The 24578-nt window shown below is 35.6% G+C and overlaps 1 protein-coding gene across 8 annotated transcripts in view; it reads left to right on the top strand.

Annotated features, from left to right (window-relative positions):
• Positions 1-21084, top strand: part of NIPBL (NIPBL cohesin loading factor) — a 157010-nt gene extending 135926 nt beyond the window's left edge. For 6 of the 8 annotated variants that reach the window (XM_054185780.1, XM_054185784.1, XM_054185786.1 and 3 more), the window contains 20 exons: positions 29-127; positions 219-365; positions 1559-1693; positions 3128-3226; positions 4414-4467; positions 5697-5805; positions 6385-6521; positions 8105-8245; positions 8566-8659; positions 8771-8925; positions 9197-9287; positions 12594-12767; positions 13326-13516; positions 14306-14413; positions 15725-15925; positions 16351-16497; positions 17904-18199; positions 18523-18697; positions 19343-19528; positions 20091-21084. In XM_054185780.1, coding sequence (XP_054041755.1) covers positions 29-127; positions 219-365; positions 1559-1693; positions 3128-3226; positions 4414-4467; positions 5697-5805; positions 6385-6521; positions 8105-8245; positions 8566-8659; positions 8771-8925; positions 9197-9287; positions 12594-12767; positions 13326-13516; positions 14306-14413; positions 15725-15925; positions 16351-16497; positions 17904-18199; positions 18523-18697; positions 19343-19528; positions 20091-20456 — 3105 coding nt within the window. In that variant the 3' untranslated portion in view covers positions 20457-21084. Of the gene's footprint in view, positions 1-28; positions 128-218; positions 366-1558; positions 1694-3127; positions 3227-4413; positions 4468-5696; positions 5806-6384; positions 6522-8104; positions 8246-8565; positions 8660-8770; positions 8926-9196; positions 9288-12593; positions 12768-13325; positions 13517-14305; positions 14414-15724; positions 15926-16350; positions 16498-17903; positions 18200-18522; positions 18698-19342; positions 19738-20090 lie in introns of those variants that run through there. The other 2 variants (XM_054185782.1, XM_054185783.1) reach the window with 2 other exon arrangements.
• The last annotated feature ends 3494 nt before the right edge of the window (positions 21085-24578 follow it).

Below are 24578 nucleotides of genomic sequence, written 5' to 3'. Positions count from 1 at the left end.
TGAATCTTTGTTTTTGTTCTCTCACTAGATTCTGCGTGTACTTGGTGAAAATGCAATTGCTGTTCGAACAAAAGCCATGAAGTGTTTGTCTGAGGTGGTTGCTGTAGACCCCAGTATTCTAGCCAGGGTAAAAATGCATGCACATATATTCTTCTTGTCACACTTAAAATTAATCTGCATTCCTTATTTTGAATCTGTGTTTCATTTGTTCTTTTTAGCTGGATATGCAACGAGGTGTTCATGGACGTTTAATGGATAACTCCACTAGTGTACGAGAAGCAGCTGTGGAGCTGCTTGGCCGATTTGTCCTCTGTCGTCCTCAGCTTGCTGAGCAGTATTATGACATGCTGATCGAAAGAATATTGGTACGGTGACATGTGATATTTATGATGTAATAATTGGCATTGGAAGACTTGTTTTCAACTGAGTTTATATGTTTAATAGTATGGAATGGTGATCTCAAGAGTAAGTTATATCTTAGTGCTTTAATGGGAAGCATCGTGCTTTTAAGACCAGCTTTGTAAAATGCATCACTTGTTTCTAGTGAGGGTTTGTAACGTCAAAGTAAACATATATAGAAAGTTGTACCGCATCAGACCAAGGATTGTATTCCTTTTGATTCCATTAATAAGGCACAAATTAGTGAAATGAGGAATTTGGCACATCTCTGAAGTCTGAGATATAGGTCATTGAGGACAGTTCAGTAGTGTGGGTGATGAAGAAAGATCTACAACACGGTAATCTAAACTTGCTTTCTGTAATCCAGATGAAAATAAAATGGATGAAACTGCTTTGCTTTTCTACGCTATTTTTAGTGTTTTAAAAGGCAGGCTTCTTATTAGAGTTTTTGTACAAAACGTGTTTTTTCTCTGGGCGTTCAGATAAACACAATGTTTATTTAACTGTTAATTTAACACTAACTCTTAGCGTTCGTGTCAGTTTTTTAGTCAAATACTACTCATTTGCTACAGTTACATGATAAAATATGTCTGTGAAGGGTTTTGGAGATACGTAGCTTCATGTGCATGTGAGCATGCATAAAGCATTTCATCCTGACATTCAGATTCAACAGGTTTTGAATAAGGTAATATGAAGTGAAGCTCCTCATCCACCTCCTTAGACGAAGCCAAGGCAAATGGGAAAGATTTGCTGCATGTATCATCCATAAGCTTTATCCAAAGGCTTGACGTATTGCAGTCCAGATTTACAATGGGTCTTATGTCTTTCAACAGAGTTGCTAAAGCATTATCAGATCTAGCTTGTAAGCTTTTCAGTTAAGAAGTAGAATTATACATTTGCAAGAATGCTCTTAGATGGGAGGGTACAAATGGAGGAAGCATTTCAGCGTTTTGAGTACTCACCTAGAATCTTTAGAATTGTTGCAAATAAAGTAGTACAAGTTATGCTGACCTTTTGTATAAATGCAGTCCAGAATATTCTGGCTGCCTTTTCTACATAAATTTTGCAAGTCAGGTTTTCTGCAGTCAATTTGTGTAATACATAAATTAATTCATATTTCTGATTTGTTTTTAAGAGCGTAATGCTTTTCTTTTCACAGGATACTGGTATCAGTGTCAGAAAAAGAGTCATAAAGATACTTAGGGATATCTGCATTGAACAACCAACATTTCCCAAAATAACAGAGATGTGTGTGAAAATGATTCGGAGAGTCAATGACGAAGAAGGCATTAAGGTAGAATGAAATATACCCTTCGGGATTTTAATTATTGTTATTTTAGTGTTTGTATGTTTTGACCAAAAAAGTATTGCGTTGCTCCTTTGTAATATTTATGACTTTTGTTTACCTTTAATTTTTGAGAGCAAATATCTTAGCTTTCTAAAATGCTCTCTGACTTGTTTTTATTTCTTTTCTGTCTTTTATTTTCTTGAAGTTTGTGCTGACAATCAAAATATTTTAAAAAGTTATTTTCTGGAGTTTTTTTTTCTTCTTGCAAGCATTGTCTCTGGTACTTCTCTTTTCTAACAAGTAAAATTGGCATATAAAACTTCTTTCTGCAAACGAAATAATCTTTAAGTTAAAATTTATTTCTTGACATTAGCATATGCCAGATTTGTAAGTTCTGCATATAAAAATCATAAACTATTCATCCATGCTAATTTTGCATTCATTCTGAACGCTCAATGCATCAGTTCTTCACCTTAAAATGTTGCTCTACTCTTTGTGCAAAGTATATACAGAAGGACTCAAAACTAAGATTATATGTGAAATCATAAACCTGACAATGGTGGTTTTGTTTGATTTGGCAAAATGATTTAAAAATTGTTGCATACTTAAGAACACACATGTAATAATTTCATATCACAATTTCAGTGGGATTTGAAATCAGCAACTTTAAAGCTGCAGCATGTATATTTTTACCATTTGAGATATGTTAATGACAGTGGGTTTCTGAGAAGACTGTTAATCAAGAAGTAGATGAACAGCTGGATCCAAGGTGCTGCTGGGAAAGGAGGATGACCTTGTTCTCTCTCCCCTTCTTTCCTTTACCTTTCTAACAACACCAGAAAAAAGGAGGCATTATCTTGAATGTATTTTTTATGTTTCCATGAAGGAGGAGAGCTTCTTAAAACCATATGCCTTATAAGTAATGTGGGAATAGTTTTTGTTCACTTTCATTCTATTCCATTTTTTCCTCCATCCAAAACATTGGAAGGGAACATATCTCCTGTGTTTGAGTAGAGAGACCTGGCTTCTCTCTCTTGCCCACCTTGTCACAGCTGTTTTGAATACTCCAAAGAAACCTACTATTGCTGATAGTTCGACTGTAGAAATCATAATCTTGTGTTCAGTTGTCAGCTTCTCAGGGCACTGTGTTTTCCTGAGGAATGCAAATTAGTGCAGGAAAGTGGTTACTCCGTTTTCTGTAGCATCAGTGCCGGCTGGTCATTTTTCTGAAGCTTGCTTAGAGGTCAGTGTAACTCCTGTGATTGCAGATCTGGGTCTGTCTCAGATAACGTTTCCTACAGCAATCTCACTGAGGTTGAATAATTCCTTATGAAATGGCACATATTGTCAACAAATCTATTGTCTGTATGTATTAAAAATAATACCTATGTGCCAAGATGAGTTTGTTTGTTTATTTCTGCTAATATTTTTTTCCTTCAGAAATTAGTAAATGAGACATTCCAGAAGCTCTGGTTTACTCCAACTCCACACCATGACAAAGAAGCAATGACAAGGAAAATATTAAACATCACTGATGTGGTATGTTAAACAAATTTGAGTTAACTTGTGTGCAAAATTTTATTATGTTTTTAGTATCTTTGAAATATGTTATGTAGTTTTTGGAATACAGTAATTTAATTGTCAGATGGTTTTCTTTTTATTTCTCCTGGCATTGAATATATGCCAAAATTATTTATCTGGTGGAACAGACTGCAGGAAACTTTAAATGCCCGATTATCTGCTGGTAATGGTAACTGGGACCACACTATATTCAGATTGTATAAAATACTTGTTCAGTTAAAACATAACAAATTTCTATTATATTTAACATTTTGCAGAACATGCCGGTAGCAGCATATAGTTAAGCCTAACTAAAAAGTTGTCTCTTAAAAGGAAATTTTACTCTTAACAATTTCTAACATTTATTTTGAAAGGTTAATAAACTGCTTTAACAAATACAGAGTCCTGTTCTCACACAGGGTAAACTAGTATCTGCATGGTTTTATCCACTTTCTAGAAGCAGCAAATTAAACAGCATGTCTCCAAAATAATAAAAACAGTTTCAAATAAAAAGCTTTAATTTTTAGTGAAAATGTGTTGTGAAAAACCACTGTGCTGAGAAGGTGTTTTAATGTCAATTATACCAAGATGTAAATATCAAATAAAAGTACTCACTTCACTACTTACAATTATGGGTGTAAATTTCATCCTACTTCTCAGTATTGTTACAAAAAGGTAATCTAGTGTGCATTTTTCCCGACTGAGAAGTCAGTCAATTTGACTACAACTTAACTCTCAGTTCTCCTGCCAATTCTACTTCAGAGCACCTGTGAGCTGTTCCTGACATATGATACCAGTGAAGGCTTGCTTTGTTTATATAAAAATATATAGATACATACATATACATGCACATTCATTTTTAATATGTCAGCCTTGTATTTGTGCTTTAATCTGTGCAAAATGTTCTACAAATCTCAAATTTGGTTTACATTAGAGCCAGCAATCTCCAGTAAAAATACGAATTCTGGCATCCCTTAAATGGTGAGAACTACTTTTTCAAATGCAGAAGACAGTTTCTAATCTCTCAAGATACAAAATTATTGTACTGAATGCATATGAAAATATAGCTGTGCAAATTTACTGGTCTTTTAAGATGATGTCTGTATTGAAGTAACTTCTTCAGATGCTATTTTTATTAACCAGTTTATTCTCAAAAATACTTTTAGGTTGCAGCTTGTAGAGATACAGGGTACGATTGGTTTGAACAGCTTCTTCAAAATGTAAGTAATGAATTTTGAAAGGATGGTACAATCATTGTTAGAATTTTAACATTTCTTTTGGTACTAAAACACATTGAAGGGAGACTACAAGAGCAGTCCTTTCCAGTAGACAGATTCAATTCATGCCCTTTAAACATCTGACCTTTTTTTTTTAAACTTCATTGTTGCAATTTTCTTTGTCTCTGACATTAATTTCTATGTTTCCATATGATCTGTTTTAAAAATACTTCACTTCTGGTTTTGGGAGGGGTTTTGTGTGTTTGTTTTTAGTGTCATAGTCTCTTCAATAATGAGTGACATAACATGGAGTCCGCAGCTAAGACACTTAATTCTGAAATGAGGCATCTAGTGTATTATTGATTTTTTTTTTTTTTTTTAAATGGTAGATCGGTGTGTTTTCACATCCAGTATATTTGTTACACAGTTCATAGAAGCAGTGAATCTTCAGAGTATAGCTTACTTCTACATTATATTTTACTCTGACTTTTCTAAGAGTTGAGCTTACTTTGTTTATATCTCTTAGCCTGTGTTATCATCCACCTCTACATCTTGCATGCACTGGTTACTTATCAAGCAAAAAAACCCTTTTGATTTTACTTTAGCCTGGAGTGCAATGAAAATAGATAGCCAAGTAAACCAGAGCCTCTTAATACCTGCACTGAAGAAAGTGCGAAAGTATGGTCTCAATGCTTCTTAGATATTAAAGGACCTTCATGGACACAATTTCAGTACCCAAAGTCATATGGAAGAAGGCTAACTGAGTAAAATGTTCATAAAGCTATGTTTCATCTTTGTTTGATTTTTTTTTTTTTTTTGCTTAGTGTCAAAACAACATTCCTTTTGAATTTGCTCTTTTTTCCCTCAACATTTTAAAAAGCCTTCTAATTCCTATTAGTTCCTGCTGGCAAGTATGACTACATTATTGTTTTCTGCATAATGCACGAAGTTAGCTTTCATCCCAATGCAAAAATCAGTAGAACTTTTCTGGGTTTTTATTGCAGTTAATTTTTCTTTACTTTTAGTTTGATTTTTTTGATTACATTACTAAATGATTACATTTTAGTTTGATTTTTTTACTTCTCTTAATTTTTTTTCTACACCATGGAACTTTTATGGAGAAGTTACATAAATATTTTTGTATCTGTAGTAACTGCTATAAACCCAGCACATATCCAATGTAAATGAACGCACCCTTAATACTAAAAACTTTTCTGTTTCATCTGCTGCAGCTGTTGAAGTCAGAAGAGGATGCCTCATATAAACCTGTGAAGAAAGCCTGTACTCAACTTGTTGACAATCTGGTTGAGCACATTCTTAAATATGAGGAATCTTTATCAGGTAATATTATTCACAACCCAGTAGCTAAACTCCTTTGAATTTTATATGATACTGTAACAGTCATTGTTCAAATTACTATTGCAAAAAGTTACTGTTACAGAGTTACTGTGACAAAACTGATGGTAATGAATCTGCTTTTAAGTTCATTATGAAATTTTGAGCTCTGTATAGTAATAGTAAAGCTTAATTTTCACTAGCTAACCACAGTAACAGAACTACTCTTAAAATAACTTGTTCAAACTTTTAGATCACTAAAACCAAAACAAACGTGACAAGTTTTATTTTATTACTATGTTCTACAGTTATAATAGAAATCATTGTTTGGGCCTGTGTTCTCTGTACAGTAAGTGGTTTAAAAACTAGTGATATCTTTGAAGCATCTTTGCTTCTTTCACATACTTTGTGATCACATACAAATGTTAACACATTATGTTCTCTAATCTAATAAGAGTATTTTGTATTGATCTTGAAAGATATGTAACAAAAGAGGTATTCATATGATGCTTAAGCCATATGTTTTTCATTGCTCACAGAGTACTTGGACTTAGTAACCTTTTTGTATTTTGTATTTCATTGCAGATTCTGACAATAAAGGTGTGAATTCTGGTCGCTTGGTTGCTTGCATAACCACTTTGTTCTTATTCAGCAAAATCAGGCCCCAGCTAATGGTCAAACATGCCATGACCATGCAGCCATACCTGACCACTAAATGTAGTGTAAGTAAAGAAAATGAGTCTTTTTTTTCCCCCCACATAATTAAGCGTGGAAATGAATGGCTGTCTTGTATTCTTGATTAAATTGAAGGTAGGAGAAGAAAAATTTAAATTGTGGTTTTATTTTATGGGCATCATGGCTTCTGAAGGTACTAGGTCCTTTTGATGATCTTTGTAGCTTCTAACATGCTGTTCCTCACCCTCTACCTCCACATTTTATAGCCAAATGAAATGGAAACCTGTGCATCTTCTTTGCCTTGAGGACTAAGACCCAGTTTTTAACCTGTTATGAAATAATTTCTTAAACTTGTATTGTTTTATAGTCACAGTCTTAAAAGTAGTTAGTATTTAACATATGAATCTTAAGACTAAAGGTATGGTTTTATAAGATATAGTGATCTAACACAGAGCAAATATATCAGAAGAAAAATATCCTGCTCCATCCTCTTCCATATTTCATCTTTCACTTCCCTAGCTCTAGTGGTTTGTATTCCTGTGGTTTAGCTCACAAAAATGGTAGAGAGGTATAATGCTGAACCATCCACTCCAGTAAAATGCCCCCCGCCCTTCCTCTGAAACATTGCGGCGCTTTCTACTGTTTTGATCAGCACAGTTGGCTCAGTGAAGGCTGTGGTGAACCCCTGATCTGGAAGAAGGAGCAGTGCAGGATCATGCAGCTGTGGCTCAAGGAGGAGTGTGGGTGGCTGGCAGCAATCCATTACATTAGGTCAGCTGCCCAGGGCAGGCATGAGACTAATTGTTATCAGTTTAGATGGCAGGTATAACCTAGTGTTTTACTGGAGCATCTCTAGGCACATTTACAACAGACTTCTAGAGCTGCATCTGACCAAACAGTTTAGGAAAGGGTTATCTGGTTATGTACTTGCTGCAACCCGTTTAGTGGGTTATGTTGGTTTTGTACTTACACAGGTTGAGATGAATTGTAGAATTACCACTGTCAGCTTGAATATGTTAAAATAGCTTGATAGTAGCATTTGGGAATTACCCTATTCTGATCAGTGAACTTGATTTGTTAAAAAAAATGGCAATTTCCAGCAGGATGTGTCAATAGATAAATGTTTTCCACAAATTCCTCACAATACATATACAGTCATGATAGTGCAAACCACTAATAATTTAAATTGTAATTTCTACATTTGTGCACATTACCTATTTTGTTTAAGGCATGTAGAGTCATAGCACAAGTTCGTTTTGTTGCTGGTACCTGTTTCCAGGTTCTGTGTGTTCTCTAGTGTGCATGTGTGAGGAAGAGTTCCTAGATTTATTGTAGGACTCCAAAAAATTATCAGGACCAAAAGTTTTCAGGTTTGTCATAGTCTTGATGAGAGGTGAAGGTCTACTCATACATTTATTTTTTTTTTACCAAAAGTTCTGTAGAAAACAGAACTAGCTTTCATAGTAACATGTAATTTGATAGCAGATGTAAACTGTATGACTATTCTTTTAGGTCTTTATGAAATACCTTACATGAGCTGGGATTTTTGACTGTCAGTGTATATTAATAATACTTAGGTTATAGGTAACGTGGTCAGAAATGTTAAATGCTATAAATACTGTTTTTTCAGACTCAGAATGATTTCATGGTGATCTGCAACGTTGCAAAAATCTTAGAGCTTGTAGTGCCGCTAATGGAACATCCAAGTGAGACCTTTCTTGCCACTATTGAGGAAGACCTTATGAAACTTATCATCAAATATGGCATGACGGTAAGCTTTTAATTGATGCTATTCAGTTGATTCCATTTCACATTGTGAAGTACATGGGTTTGATTTAAAGAAAGTCTGTCTTCATTATGAACATAACTTTTGAGCCACAAAAAGTCAGTGTACTTGGGTTACTCAAGTTTATATGTGTTGTTGATATGTTTTAACAAGCTTGAGCAGGTTTTTAGAGCAGCGTAAGAGATGGACACTACATCCGTTAAATCATTAGCTTTAGTTCAGCATACCTTTTTCCTATGTGGCTTCACAAAAATCTCAATTTCAACTTCTAAATATATAATACATTTTTTCTTTCTTGCTCCTAGGTTGTTCAGCATTGTGTGAGCTGTCTTGGGGCTGTTGTGAACAAGGTCACCCAGAACTATAAATTTGTGTGGGCCTGTTTTAATAGATACTATGGTAAGTAAAATCACAATGTTTAATTGTCACTCTTCAGTTTTGGCTACAAGTCTTGTCTTAGGGATACACCACGATTAAACACTGTGATCAAAACTTTTATCTTACTTGTAGGTGCACTTTCAAAATTAAAAAGTCAACACCAAGAAGACCCCAACAGTACAATACTTACTGCCAATAAACCAGCACTCCTTAGATCACTTTTCACTGTTGGAGCACTGTGTCGGCATTTTGATTTTGATCAGGAAGATTTTAAGGGGAACAGTAAGGTAAAATAACCTGTATTTACTCTCCATATCTTAGATATATTGAATGTTCCATTTCAGTTTGAAAGCACGTTATTCCTAGTCCATCAAAGCTATGTATTTTTTCATAAGGGATACAATATAGCTTTTTGTTTTTTTAAATACATGGCTTTGCAAAGGACATGCAGTAAGATTGTGTTTCTCCTTTTCTTTTTGGTATTTATGCTTTTTATAAGAGATTAAAAACATCTGTTTCATCTTCAAATAGCTATTATTTTTGTTTTAATTTGCTCAGGTTAACATTAAGGATAAAGTACTTGAACTGCTGATGTATTTTACAAAGCATTCAGATGAAGAAGTACAGACAAAAGCCATTATTGGCCTTGGTAAGAAATATTAATAGTTTTTATTATTCTGCTACAGTAAAAATCCATGCCTATCAGTAGAAATTCATGTATTTGTGTAGTGGCAAGGGAGTTTGTTTAAAATCAAAATTTACTGCATCTTTTATTTGAGAACTGGCTATAGAAAAGTTCTCAAAGGGTTGCTAGTTGCATATTTCTGCAGAAGAGTGGATGCTTTTGACAGTGAATGCCTTTTGATGTGTGACCAAGTCTTAAGGTACAGCGGATTTCCAAAGTAATGGAGATGGTATTTTTTCTACACATGCAGGCACGTTGTAACTCCAAATCTTGTTTTTCAGTCCACAAGGTATGGTTGAAGAACAACTAGAAAAAGTGCTGGAAAAACTGTGAACGTTTTAGGTGTAGCAGCAGATATTCTGCAGGAGTCAAGGGAACTCTGGCAGTTTACACCAACAGGCCGGGGGTGCTCTGTGCAATTTCGTGAAGCACTGAGATGATGTCATAGTCTAGATATTACAGTTCATTTCAGGATTTTAGCTGTATTACACGTTTAAATAGGTTCTTGATCTTAAGGCATTAGTATGGTATTTCAGGGACTTGCAGTAGTACATGAACTGCCATTGAGTAGTTTGTGTCATGTTCATCCTCTGCTAAAGCACAAAAACTACATGTGAGAGAAGGTTATTTGGCTGTGGTTTCTGGACGAGTTCAGTTCATGGTTATGGCTTAGTCTAAAGAACGTTGTCTCCCAGGCATATGAGCTTGCATTGTCTACTTTAACTGTGGACAAGAATTTGCCTCTTTTCGCTGCTGTTCAAGTGGTTTTTAGTTATCCTGCCTCAATTCAGGCTAGGGAGAGCTCTGAGGATAACAACCAAGAGTGAATCTTGATTTGATATTCTGTGAGAAACCATTTCAGACAGCTGAGTGGTATTACTGACGCTAGAGTTGCCTCTGTGCAGAAGCAGTACTATGGTTTTCTGGACTAGTTGGAATTTTTCTAGGAATTACATCAGGTGCACAACACTTACGGTAGTCCAGCCCAATTTAATTGTCCTCCTCAGAATATTGCAGGGCTGTCTTCCTAACCGTACACATGATTGCTTTGCTCATGGATGTAGAGAATGTTGCATTTGTCAAAATATTTCTAAATTATAGACTGAACTGTGATCAGTTTGGGGGACGGAGAGGAAACAGGTGGCTGTCAGTAGGCCTTCTTCAGATTTGTATTTTTTTTCTCTGCCTGTAAGCATATCAGTCTTTACGTTAATTAAACCTCGAACAACTGTTTTCAGTGATATCTTGATCTCATCTGAGTACTGGTTCTGTTTTGAGGGAAGCTGTTAGGTGTATGGACATGTGGTAGATAGTGCGAAGTTCTGCCTCACAGGCTGGTAGTTGAGCAAAGTTGTCAAGGCCATTCAACATTCGTGTGCAGCAATAAGGTGAAAAGGACTAGCAAGCTAATTCAACATTTATACACAGTGAAGGCATCATGTGAAGAGTCTGTACTTTCCTATCAGCAATTATTAGTGTGTTGTTTCAGTAAGGGCACTCAACAGTTTTAGCCTTTGCTTCGGGATGTGTCACCACTGTTGAGGGATTAAGCTTAACCTTAAGCTTAATGGTTATGGTTATGCTTCTCTTACAGATGTGTACTTGCAAGGCAGGTTCAGGATACAAAATTTTGTAGTGAATTTAGCTAAACCTGTAAGCATCTAATAGGTAATGTCTTACTCAGCCAAGTTCAGTGCTTACTCTTAAGACTCTTAACAGAGTGAAAACAAAGGTATGAAGAGAAGTGGTGTGAGGGCAACCCTGAGATGTGAAGTCAGTCCTTAAAAGAACACAGCAGGTGGTTTTTTTCATCTCCTGTGACAAATTCTTATGCCAAATAAGATTTCTTCCTCTCTTACAGGGGATGCAAAAATAAGAATTACCCTGAGATTACTGGTTTTTTTAGACTCCTTTAAATGAATGAAGGAAAAAAAATGTTATGGTTTATTACACAAAGATGCACGTGCTGTTCATTTTTAAAATTAACCGTAAGAAATGGGTTGGACTTGCTCAGAGATAGTCAATTTAAAAACATCAGTTTACACCTGTATAGAGTGTAAATTGTGATTCAACCACATACTCCAAAGGCCATCATCATTCCTATTTTTTTTTTCTCCTCTTTCCCCTCCACCTCACCTGCTTCTCTCTGGGTCTTGTTTTGAGACTGAAATGAGATCTGAAACACACTGAGGGCTTGCCCTGGACTCAACCTTTACCTACACTGCCTTTTCTCTGTGTGTGGAGCCAGTTTTTAAAACTTGACTCAGTCTTCCCTTTGTTACAGCTATTTTTATACATTGATTTTTATACATACTACAAGCATAGTTTTATTTGCTTTCATTTCCCCCCCCCCATTCTTTTACATTCTTATGTTTGCTCTGTGTTCATTCAGAATCTTAGTTTTCCATAGCCATAAATAATACATTTAATGTCTGCTTTTCTTGAAGTGTCTTAAAATAAAATAAATCAAGTAGTTAAATGTAATTTAAATTGGGATGTTATGTTCCCATTACTGTTTTTTTATGATACTCTCTAAGAGTTTGTCAGCAGCACTTCTAAACCTACATACATGATCTAAAATTATATATACTGTCACTAATTTAGAAAAGTTTCTATAAAATATAGACTAAGAAAAAACAGTTCCTTGAACAAGGGCAAAGCTGCAGCTAGAAACAGTTCTATAGTGCGTGTCTTCCAACAGATGTAGTCTTGTGAATGCTTGAGATAGACCTTAAGAAGTATATGAATAATGACAGCAAGAGGTATAAATTCTACTGTGTTCACTTTTTTTTTATTTAAATACTTGTGATATTTATAATTTTTCCACATCTGCTCTGCCTCCACATGAATAATTCTTCACAGTTTCAGCAAATTTTTTTTTTTCTCCAAATGTATTAGAAAAATAATGGGTAATTTTTAGCGATGTTCCTCCCTGGTTCTTCTGAGAGCTCCTAGTCATTCAGATGAAGGCCACTATGCTGGACATGCTTCCAGACTGTATAACTGTTCTTAACACAGCTGCCCTGCATTGACACCCCATCTTTATTCATCAGAGAGAGTCATGGCTAATGGAACCGTCGTGGCTAAGAGAGCTCCTTCTAAGCTATGGATGGAGTCTGTATAGAAAAGCAATACTGCTTGGACTAGAAAAGGCTATGCTGTTGGGAGGAGATAAATTTCATACTTCTATTAAGAAAGATTTAAAAAGCAGAAATACAATTTCTAGATGATAATAACAGGGAATATTTCCTCTCTTTTCCCCACCCCTAGGATTTGCATTTATACAACACCCAAGTTTAATGTTCGAACAGGAAGTGAAGACTCTGTACAACAGCATTCTATCAGATAAGAACTGTTCAGTGAACTTAAAAATACAGGTGTTAAAAAACCTCCAGACCTACTTGCAGGAGGAGGATACACGTATGCAGCAGGCAGACAGAGACTGTAAGTGTTGAGTTCTTCTGTGCTAATGAGGAATGCAAAACCTAAAAAGAATTGCTATATAAATTGCATAAAATTGCTATATATGTGAACTGAGTCACTTGAGGTTGTTATCTGATTAGTAATATTGTACCCAAAGTATCTTAGAGTAATTTTCAAAAATTCATTATGTGCATAGATATATACACATAATAGGTATGTTATTTAATTTCAAGATGTATTAATCCTAGAAGCAATCCAGAATGCGTAAATGCTGTAATACTTCTCATCAAAATCCCCTCTAAGGTTAAAGTGCAGGTAGAAATTAGTAAATTAAACATAAGAAGATTTTTAAATAAAAAACCTTTATTAAGGAACAAGACATAATTAAGTAAAGTCTCGTTAGTTTTATTGATGTATGTTTACCGTCAGACTGTTCTACATTTCAGGAGATCATAAACCCGTTTTAGGACAGCTGAAATGTGTATGTATTGTAAGGCTTAAAGATCAGCATGTATCAAGTAATGCAAAGTAAATTATTATACTGTGATGAGTGTGCTATTGCTTTTGTCCTTTTTACAGGGAAAAAAGTAGCAAAACAGGAAGACCTGAAAGAAATGGGTGATATTTCCTCAGGGATGAGCAGTTCCATCATGCAGCTATATCTCAAACAGGTCCTTGAGGCTTTCTTTCATACCCAGTCCAGCGTACGCCACTTTGCTCTAAATGTCATTGCACTGACATTAAACCAGGGTCTCATCCATCCTGTTCAGGTATGGTAGGCTTTTATGAAGGAGGTATTTGTTATTCAGGTTTTCAGAGCTTTTACACTTGTTACATAAATTTCCAGTTTTTCTCTTCCAACTATGTTACAGTAATTTCTTATTGTAGCAAGGACCTTTTCAGAAAGCATATCTTGAAGTCTGTTTTATGTTGTTTAGCTAGTGAGGTTCAAAATGCTGTATTTTCTATTTTTGGATGAAGATGAAAAAGCCCAGCCAGTGTATAAAGATCATGTACAAATATACATTGGAGCGTATTTCTGTTATAAATTTCAGATGTATGCCAAGCTGTTTTTTTCATTTGATTCTTTATCTTGGAAAGTGTGTCAGCTTGCCTCCACCTCAATCCCCATGTCCTCCAAATGCTATGGAATTTCAGAGTCAATGTCAGAACATCAGTCATGATGTCCGTTATTCTTTGTTTACATAATGTTTTTGTAATTATTTTTTATTCTGCAGCCATTCTGCAGGTTCATTCATAAGTGGTGGGTTTTGGGTTTTTTTAATGGTATTTTTTGTAGTGTAAATTAACTTTAGAGTTTGAGAGAAAGGGAAATACTGCCTGAGACCTCACAAAACTTCTGTTATTTATAATGCTGGTCTCATGTATTTTGTACTATTTGCTTGCGAAAAGTAGTCAGGTGGTAAGTTGCTTAGAGCTTCCTATTCTGGTTTCTGCAGTAGCTAGAATGTAACAAGAACAACAGTGTAGTAAAAGAACAAAGACTCAGAAAGAGGAGGTACAATGACTCTGAATAATCATTTCATTTGTTTTTCAAGTGTGTGCCGTACTTAATTGCTATGGGCACAGATCCAGAGCCCTCTATGCGAAATAAAGCTGACCAGCAGTTGGTGGAAATAGACAAAAAATATGCTGGGTTCATTCATGTAAGTAATTCTGATTTCACATTTTACAATATACTGTCATGTTCTCTAGTGGTTTGACACCTAATATGCCTCAGCTGCAGAAAAAGAGTATAAAGTAACAAACAGTAACTATAAGCAGTTGTAAAGAAGATCTTGACTCCTTCCCCTGTTTGGAGATTTCTGTTCTTAGAAATAGAAAAGATATAATAATTCAAAGTGTCTATTCCAGCCCAAAATTTCCTTTTATTTGTAATTCACAGTATTATTTTCCTTACTGAACAGTACTTAAGCATATTTACTTGATAAGAGGTAAGGACAGCTGTTTCATAATGTTTAGCAATGATTTTCCTGCATCAGTGGACTAGGGAAGAGCACACCTTGTAAAAGTAGAAGTCCTTAGTTGCATGTATATTAGAATGCTAAGGCATCAAGGCTTTATAAATCGTAGTTTAAGCAGAGAGAGCATAGGAACCTGTTCAGATCTGAGGAATCTTGCTGAAAGGAAAATCTGAGGGCTAAGTGAAGACTTGTGGAGTTGTGGCATAGTGCCAATAATTCTGCTTGAGATCTGAAACTGAGCTGCAACGCACTCCTCTTATTTCAGAAGGCCTCGGTCTAGGTTCAGTGTGTGTAGTGCATTGTGGGACTTCTCATATCTGGTGGTATTCCACTGCAGTTGGAGCATTGCAGTGTTGATGTCCTCCAAACCAATACATAATCCAGTAGGTGAAGGCTAGCAGAGGAAATTTGCTCTGTAGGCAGCTGGGATTTACGGCAATGTACAGCTGAAGAGACAGCTTTGCTGAGCAGCAGCAGAAGTGGAATGAGGAGAGTAGGATATGCACCCTATCTTGAGATGCAGTTTGTTATGAAAATAGAGCAGGAGCCTTGAAGTAAGTAAAATGAGCTGGAAATTACAGGATACATGAAAAAAAACCCTAATTTCCTGTTTGGTAGTCCTATTGTACTATTACAGATTCAGTTCTTGATTTCACTAAAAGTAACATCAAGCATACACATGGGTTAAATATCCTGTTCATGTATGAAAACATTTCAGTGTTCTTGAAAATTGTTTAAACTGGAACACCTGCCGGTAGTGGGTAAATAGATTAGCTGTATGTTTCTAACAGAATTAAACTGCTTGTGAAAGCAGTTCATAAAACTTTCTGATATCTGCTACAAGTTCTGTTTTAATCCGTTTGCCAACTCAAAAGGTAGTATCGCTTAGTGCATGTTTTAAAGTGAAACTTCAAATGAGCATCGTTAAAAGGAGTAAGTTTTACTGTTTTGAAAGCAGTGGTTTAAATAAAAATAAATACATTTCCATTTCAGATGAAAGCGGTGGCTGGTATGAAGATGTCTTACCAGGTGCAACAGGCAATTAATACCTGCCCAAAAGATCCTGTAAGAGGGTTTAGACACGATGAATCATCCAGTGCATTGTGTTCACACCTATACTCCATGATCCGAGGGAACCGTCAACACAGACGAGCATTTCTAATTTCTTTACTCAACCTTTTTGATGATACTGCAGTAAGCATCACATTTCCTTCACTTAAAATTAAATTAAAATACAGCATTACAAGCTTAAATTCTCCTTTTACAATGTATTTTTATACGTAATTATTGATAAGTTTATTTCCCTAATGTACTTTGTTTTGCTTTGTAATACAAGGTATTTACCTATATAATATCACCTATATAATAGAACCACTTGTTATTTTGCATCATTCTGTACCTTTCTGTACCCAGTTTGGACTGATCAGAAATAATATATCTTCAGGTATGATTAAATTTTGCATATATACATATTGTTTAGAGTGGGTTTGGGGGGACACGTGGAATAAAAATTGTGATCATGTTTTTTGCTCCAGACTGTTAGGAACACAGGATAAGTGTATAAATCTAAGATACTTGGATATGGTTTTATATGTACCTTTTTTTTTTTTAACTTCCAGAAAACAGAGGTGAATATGCTTTTGTACATAGCGGACAATCTAGCCTGTTTTCCTTATCAAACACAGGAAGAGCCACTGTTTATAATGCATCATATAGACATCACACTATCAGTTTCTGGTAGCAACCTACTACAGTCATTTAAAGAGGTATGTGTGTTTATATTTTAATATATTTATTATGGTGGCAACATAAGCTTCTCTGTAATTTTGTTGATTTTTTGGTGAATACAGTACTGTTGTTATGATAGGGACCAGTAGCATTACTTTGTAACCAGTAGTTAAAAACAAGCAACCCTTTCTGTTCTGGCCTGCATCTGGTAGACTCTAGTTAAAAACTTTGCTTACATTGCTGCATTATTAAAAAGAATGATGAATTTTGAGATCGTAATATCAAATCTATGTCATTCCCTGATATGGATGCATAATAATTAATTGCATACATTCAGAAGCACATTGAACCCAGAATAACAATGAAATACTACTTTATTGTGGTTGCTTTTATGATTTTAATAATGAAATCCAGTTGGCTGCGTGTTTTGTTGTCAAGTAGCTGATGGCAGTTGCATGCGTGTTGCCTGAGAGACTTTAATACATTGCATATTGAAAGAAAAGTGTGCACAATATGTCTTAAAGCAGCATATAAGAACCTGAATCATGGTATAGTATGCGTTGCTATGGCAGTACACAACCCTGTAAGAAAAAAGGCGGCCTCTCCTTCTTAAAGACTTCAGCTTTAACAGTAGAAGATGCAAACTGTCAGGTAGCAAACCCGTTTATAGAATGTCCAGTCTGACTAGTAAGTACAAGTCAGATTTGATGCCTGGATAGTACCATTGCTTTCGATTCTCACCCTACCAAAATAGATTTTTAGTCTGCTAGAAAGAGACAGTACGATCTTCAGATTGGGGACCAGTGTGTAGCACCCAGCACAGAAAGGATGAGATCCTGCTTAGGGCATCTTAAGTTCTGTGTTATGAAAAATCATACTATGTCCAGTAGTAACGTACGTGTGAAATTCTGTAGCTCTACAAGTAGTAGAACTGATTATTATTATTATTAATATTGTGTATGATCACCTGGGGATTTCTCTGGTCAGCAGTGTAATTAGTGTTGTAGAATTTTAGGAGACAAGGATTAAAACCAGCTTGGACTAGTCTGTATGAAAGTACAGACGGAAATCTACGTGACACACAGAAATGATATCCAGGTGGAAGAGGAACAGAATTTTCTTCCTGATTTATTGTGTTTGGCCTTCTACTGTCACTGCTAACGAACTTGAGCAGTCTTTTAAGAATAACATTCCAGTGGAGTACTTGTTGCTTCAGTTCTTTCTGTACCCACCTTGCAAAAAATATGCACGCTTTGGATCAATTTTTCGGCATCTTTTTGCCATAAATAATTTTATTTTTTAATATCAAGTTACAAGTGAATAATATTTTTCAGGGAATTCTTCCTAATTTAAGCCAGTAATGATTTTGGAAAGATTTCTTAGAAATGTATATGATTCTACTTACTCTAATTTTGGAATGTGTGTTAACTTCTCTGTCTTGCAGTCTATGGTGAAAGACAAAAAAAAGGAAAGAAAACCTTCATCAGACGAGGAGACTGAGAGTGAGAGTAACAGTGGTAGTGAGAGTGAAAGTGAGGAGGAAGCTTCTAAGCCTCGGAGATTACGGAAACGAGTAGACTCTGATTCAGATTCTGATGAAGAAAATGATATAAATGCTGTGATGAAATGTTTACCCGAAAATTCAGCTCCTTTAATTGAATTTGCAAATGTCTCCCAAGGCATATTATTACTTTTGATGCTAAAACAGCATTTAAAGAACCTGTGTGGATTCTCTGATAGGTAAGGATATTTAGATAATAGGCCGTCTTGTTATCTAGCGAGTTCTTTGTAAGGATTAAGTTTGGAAGTTTTTTTTTTTTTAAGTTGATTGCAACTAATTTTTTAAGCAATAGATTTGTGTAAGAGAAAAAATTTAAACATGGTAAGTTGAACATAACAAAATTTTGTGTTAGAAAAAGCAATCATTTAATTTCTTAGCAGGATGTCTATTTTATATAGAACGATAAAATATAACTACTTATGTTGAAGATAGTAAAAATTTTTCCTTGAAATTACTTTGGACTCTGCTTAAAAGCTATTCCCTTTTTGTTGTCTTCAAACAGTAAAATTCAGAAATATTCTCCATCTGAATCTGCAAAAGTTTATGATAAAGCGATAAACAGGAAGACAGGAGTGCATTTCCATCCAAAACAGACTCTGGATTTTCTAAGGAGTGATATGGCTAATTCCAAGATCACTGAAGAAGTGAAGAGGAGTATAGTAAAACAGTACCTAGATGTAAGTAATTTCGCTTTGCACAAAACCTAAAATCCTTTGAAACTAGGTAACACAGAGTAGACTTGAAAGCAGATGTGGATGTATTGGATGAACATTTCAAAATGTTAAGTTCCTGGTAGTCTTACCAGGCAATATACTGATGTGGCAATATACTGATAACTCACCACTTCCTTTCACAATGTTCAGCAGGACTGTCTTTCAAATAATTCTAATAAGTTTAAACAATAAAATGAATTTCAACTAAAGGATATTCATCTTTATGGAGTATTTTCTAATTTCTGGTCTCCCTCTTGTATACCTCTCCCAAATAACTTATTCACTTTATACCTGACTGTTTCCATCACAGGAACAGAAACTAGATCTAGTGTATTTACTTGCATATTCTCCCCCTCAATCCTCAAATATCAATTAGAGAAAACTTGTGATTTTGGAAACACTGGAAGAAAGCTTTTACGTATCTACTAAAGAAAGAGAGGAAAGTAGAAAGTTTGTAGAACAAAACATGAGCTGTTCAAGTTTGAAGTTGTCTGCCATTTGTTTTACCCTGTTTCTTTATCTTGCCTTGGTTTTCTTTTTTTTTTAATGTAGTGTGATATAAATGTCTATTTTAAAGTTACAATGTGTACTAATCTGTTTTTTCAATAGTTCAAGCTCCTTATGGAACATTTGGATCCTGATGAAGAGGAAGAAGATGGAGAGGTGTCAGCTAGCACAAATGCTCGGAACAAAGCAATTACCTCGCTGCTTGGAGGAGGCAGCCCTAAAAACAATGCAGCTGAGACAGAGGACGATGAAAGTGATGGGGAGGATAGAGGAGGAGGCACTTCAGGGGTGAGGCGGAGGAGGAGTCAACGTATTTCGCAGCGTATTACGTAAAATGATTTTTATGTGCTTATAAATGTCAGTCTATTATATTAAATGTACACCAAGTAATGTAATCCACATGAAAGAAAGCATTTTGTAGATAGAGATTCTCTACTTAACCGTTTATACAACTTTTGTAGAAAGTTTAACAGAAAAGACAATAAAAAAAAAACAAACTAGAAAATGAGATTTATCCCGTATAAAAAGTTATTAATTTTCCTTTGGAATGTACTGTGTGTTATCCTTTTTATTGTTGCCAAGTTTTTATGTAGCTTTATGATTCATGTGTATATATAATTTTATATATCAATAAGAGATAAAGACACGGGTACAAATTAAGAGTATGTGGTTTTACAAGGATATGTTAACCCCTTGGCGCTGGCGGTCGCGGTGCGTCTCATTGCCGGCAATGGAATGTGTGCCGGGAAATCCCAACTCCCGGCGTCAAGGGATTAAAAGCAATAAAAGCAATAATTTCACTAAAGTTCTTTTGTGTAACACTTGGTCTTTTTTCCCCCCAATGTTTTAGTCATTGAGAAGGTCAAAACGAAATTCAGACTCTACGGAGTTGGCAGCACAGATGAATGAAAGTGTTGATGTCATGGATGTCATCGCTATTTGCTGTCCAAAGTACAAAGACCGACCACAAATTGCAAGAGTAGTACAGAAAACCAGCAATGGCTTCAGTGTTCAGTGGATGGCAGGCTCCTACAGTGGCTCCTGGACTGAGGCTAAGCGCCGTGATGGCCGCAAACTGGTGCCTTGGGTAGACACTATTAAAGAGTCAGACATTATTTACAAAAAAATTGCTCTAACGAGTGCTAATAAGCTGACTAATAAAGTTGTGCAGACTTTACGATCGCTGTATGCCGCCAAGGATGGAACTTCCAGCTAATGAATTTGTACATGCAGCCAAATTTACAGGAATTGAAATAACAGAAAAAACTTGAAATATCAACTTTCTGGCAAAAAAAAATCAGTTAAATGAAGAGTAAGAATGGAACCTGGGACGCGGGAAAAAAGAAGGAAATGTTTGGTAAACATTTTTGTGGGAGCTTCCTTCGCTGTTGTGCAGCAGAAACTTCTCAGTTCATTTTTACTCCCACTGTATTATAGTTTAACAAAAAAATTGTTTATATCTTGAAAAAAAACCTTTCTGTTTAAAAAAAATAAACAAGTGAATGTTGGAAATTAGTCTGTTAATGTTCTTAATAAAGTGTTCTTGGAGTTTAACCTAGCAGCGGATGGCTTTCTTTAGCTTAGCCCAGTTTCCAGGGAAGCATTGTTTTTCCAGGCTGTAAAATGGCAGAATCTCCTGGATATATAATTTATTCTGTTGAAGAAAAAAGAAAAAAAAAAAAAAAAAAGAAAAAAAAAGCATGCAGTATCTATGACCTATCTGCAGGAGGAGTTTTTGTAAATGTAGATTTTGATGTATTAGGTCACCCTGAAATAATACAAGAAAAGGGATCCCCAGCAAATCTGGTGGAACAAATACTGCAATAAATTTTTTTACTTCTCTTTGTTACTTGTCTGTTTCCATTTGAATTTCTTATTGTAAAGATTTGTTTAAATCCATTTATATTACTTTGCAGTCTTTTATGTAAAATTTACTATATCAGTGGTTTTCAAAGCAAGACATAAAATATTGTTTATACAGTTTGTATAGGCTGACTTCTGAATAACTGGTATCTTTTTATTTTTATCCCTTAAAGGGTGTAAACACAAGTTAACTCCAGGGTTTTATTGTATCCTGCAATATTTAGTATTAACTATATGATTTAGCACTGTGCCAAACACATTTTCAAGAGTACATTTTGATATAAAAAGAAACTATAGTTTATCCCTTGTATGCTTCAGTTTCTTTCTAATGCTGTCCAAATGGTAATTTATGATAGTTTAAATCTGGGGAAAGCTGAATGACTATTCTGCTTGGGCTGACTGGCCACGTCTGCTTTTCTCCGCGTTAATACAGAGAGGTTTGTGTCACGAGGAGGCAGCGGCCAGTATCTGAGGAGTGAATGGCTATGAGTCTGGGTAATTACGCTACATTCCTTCACAAATGAATTTTAAAAAAAAAAAAAAGTTTGTATATTAGACTATTTTTTTTACTAATTGAAAGATGTTTTCACATTTTGTAAATTGAAAAAATGCTATTGAAAGCTTTCAGAAGCATCTGCTTCAACTGCATTGCCGCAGCCTTTCATAAGCAGTTTGCCTTCGTAGGGAGTGAGAAGAGCAGCATACTTGCAAACAGAAAAAAAATCTAAAACAGCTAAACTTTTTAGAGGGCTTATTAAACCCTGCTGTGTTTTCACATGTATTTATGTAAAACAAATGTTCCTCAATAAGCAAATCTTTCTGTTAAATTTCTTTTCTTTTACAAATTTAATTTACGGTAGGAGGCTGTTTTTATGAAACTAACTTGCAGAATTCTAATACGGTATTCAATTTGTGAGGAATAGTAACAGTATTCCAAAATATTCTCATGTACGAACAAAAAACCAACCAACATTAAACTGAAATGATTAATAACTCCTCAGAATCTAGTTAGTAATTGTTCCTATGGGAAATGCCTTTTTGCTCTTTCACCACTGGAATTTTTCTGAACAGAAATATTTTAGCACCATTTTGTTTTTGCTGTTCTTGGTGTTTTCTTCACTGTACAAAAAGCCACCTCTGGGGCTGAGATAGGTATTGTTAAAGTAGGGAGAAGCAGAAAAAGCAGAAGCGACTCCTCTGCAGCTCTGGGAGCAGGACGGTTTTGTAGCAAACAATGAAATACTGTATTTCTCAGAGCCAGGAGCAGCTTTTATAGTGGGGAATTCATACTTTAAGAATAGTAGGGGTTGTATGACATCTCACATGTTATGACTAGAAAGAGTTGAAAATACTTCACATAGAAACTTCCAAATGATAAAAAACCAAGAATTTCATACAGATGGAGTCTGAAGTGAAGTTATCTGTTAGCCATTTCTGATGCTGTTTATATTAAAGCATCTTGTTTTTAATAGGTAAAACAAATATTTCCTTGATCATAAACAGATTGTTTCCTGGTTATATGGCTTTCCCTGGTAGCAGAGAAGGGGTTTTATTTTAATTTCCTTGGTATTTATTGGAATAAAGTTATCAGAAAAAAATTATAATTAAACAATAGAAATCTGAAGTCTAAAGTTGTCTTAGTTGAGAGGATTTGGACCATTACTATGTTGTGTGATATGCCAAAGGGCACATGTGCTCCTTGATGGGATCTGTTAGCTATAATATAATACACACTTGCAAAATTAATTATAGATTATTGAATAAATTGAATAAGATTCTCACTAATTAAGAGTTGAATTTTCCCCTTCTGTACCACCCAGAGCGTAACATCTAGTTTTGTTTTGCCTATCACAGAGATTCATATTGCCCGCTGCGAAAGAGAGCGGTGTCAGCGTTCATTTTTGGGAAGCAAATCCCTGTTTCCGGTGTGTGACGCAGCTGACGGCTTTCAGTGGTGTGAAGCAGAAACCCTGAGGCTGCAGCTGCAGCCGGCGCCGTGCTTGGCCTCCGCGTGGCTGTCACAGTTTCACCAGCGTGAACCGCGTTATTGGCAACAGCACACACCAACATAAGGCTTTTTCTGCATTTAAAAAAAAAAAAAAGGTGTTTTGTTTAGTTTTTACCAAAAAAAAAAAAAAAAAGTCCTGCAGTGCAGTAATTGATACAGTGACAGAATTTTACTCCTTTGTGTTGACATAGCTTTCTAGTATTTTTTCACCGTATGGCTATAGATTTTTACATACATAACTATAATGATTATTGAATTTTTTTATTCTTACTGCTTTTTCCCTTTGAGGCACAGGTTCTGTATGTGGAAACCTGTTGCTGTAGCTGACCTAACAAAGGGATATTGTCAGGCTTCTCGAATTAACACTAGCCATATTGTACTTTTTAAGAAAACACAAGACACTTCCACAATCTACATAAGTAAGAATGAAATGGTTATTTTTAATCTTCCACTTCAGTACTGTAAAATTGCAGAATTCCTGACTATTTTCATTATCTGCAGCTATAAAAGATCACAATAGTTTTTGACAAAACTTTAATTATAAATAAGTATTTTTTTAATGCCCTTTTGTATTTTTTTGAGGCTCTTTAATGCTTATATTAACAACTCTAATATGTATAAAGGTAGGCATGGTCAATATTCAGCATAAGTATTTTAGGTGTGGCCATTAAAAAAGCTATTTAAATTTTTAAAATTTGAGTCAAACTTTAGCCTTTGTTTTGCTGTTGTGGTGTCGCTAGTGAGAATATTGTTACTGTGGGATAAAGAGGTTTGTGCTGGACATTAGCTCTAACACAAAATACCTTGTAGCACTGAAATGGTTCTTAAATGTGTTTGTGGCTCACGACAAAAAAAAACGTTTGTAATCGAGTCTGACTCACCTGGTGCTAGTTAAACAGCAGGGGCTCTGCCGGAAGGCTGGTATTGGTAATTATGGTGCGGGCTAACGAGTGGATCGGTCCCACTGGTCCCTGCAGTGGTGCCGACACGTGTCAGCCCCCAGCCCCAGACAGGCTCCAAGGGAGCCACGTTGGAGCTGTCACCTCCCGCTGTCGTCGAGTGCCCGGCACTTCTGGAAACAGCAGGAGCCCGAGGCAGGGGTCCTGGGTCCGAGTTGGCTCCAGCCACCACGGAGCCGCACCGAGGTCACAGCGGTGTTCCCATGTCCCCCAGAGACCCCCGCACCTCGTTACAGTGCTGAGTTGTTAATGGGTGGGTTCTTAATGTGAGTGAGTTTTTAGATCTCATGGTTCCTTGACTAAATATTAAAGTGTTATATACAAATAAATTCATAGTATTTTCATATTTCGTTTATTTAAAATAAATGTTTTAAGAGTTCAGTTTGGACCCTTCCAGAATGAAACTTGCACGTTTTTATCCTGGAATGCTCATACACTTGTTGATCCCTTTTCTGTGCTCACAATGCTCAAATTATGCCTGGGCACCTGTAAGGCATCCGGGGCGTCC

The sequence above is a fragment of the Rissa tridactyla genome, chromosome Z (genome assembly GCF_028500815.1).
Source record: "Rissa tridactyla isolate bRisTri1 chromosome Z, bRisTri1.patW.cur.20221130, whole genome shotgun sequence".
NCBI classification, from domain to species: Eukaryota; Metazoa; Chordata; class Aves; order Charadriiformes; family Laridae; genus Rissa; species Rissa tridactyla.
This window is presented reverse-complemented; position numbering and strand designations above follow the sequence as displayed.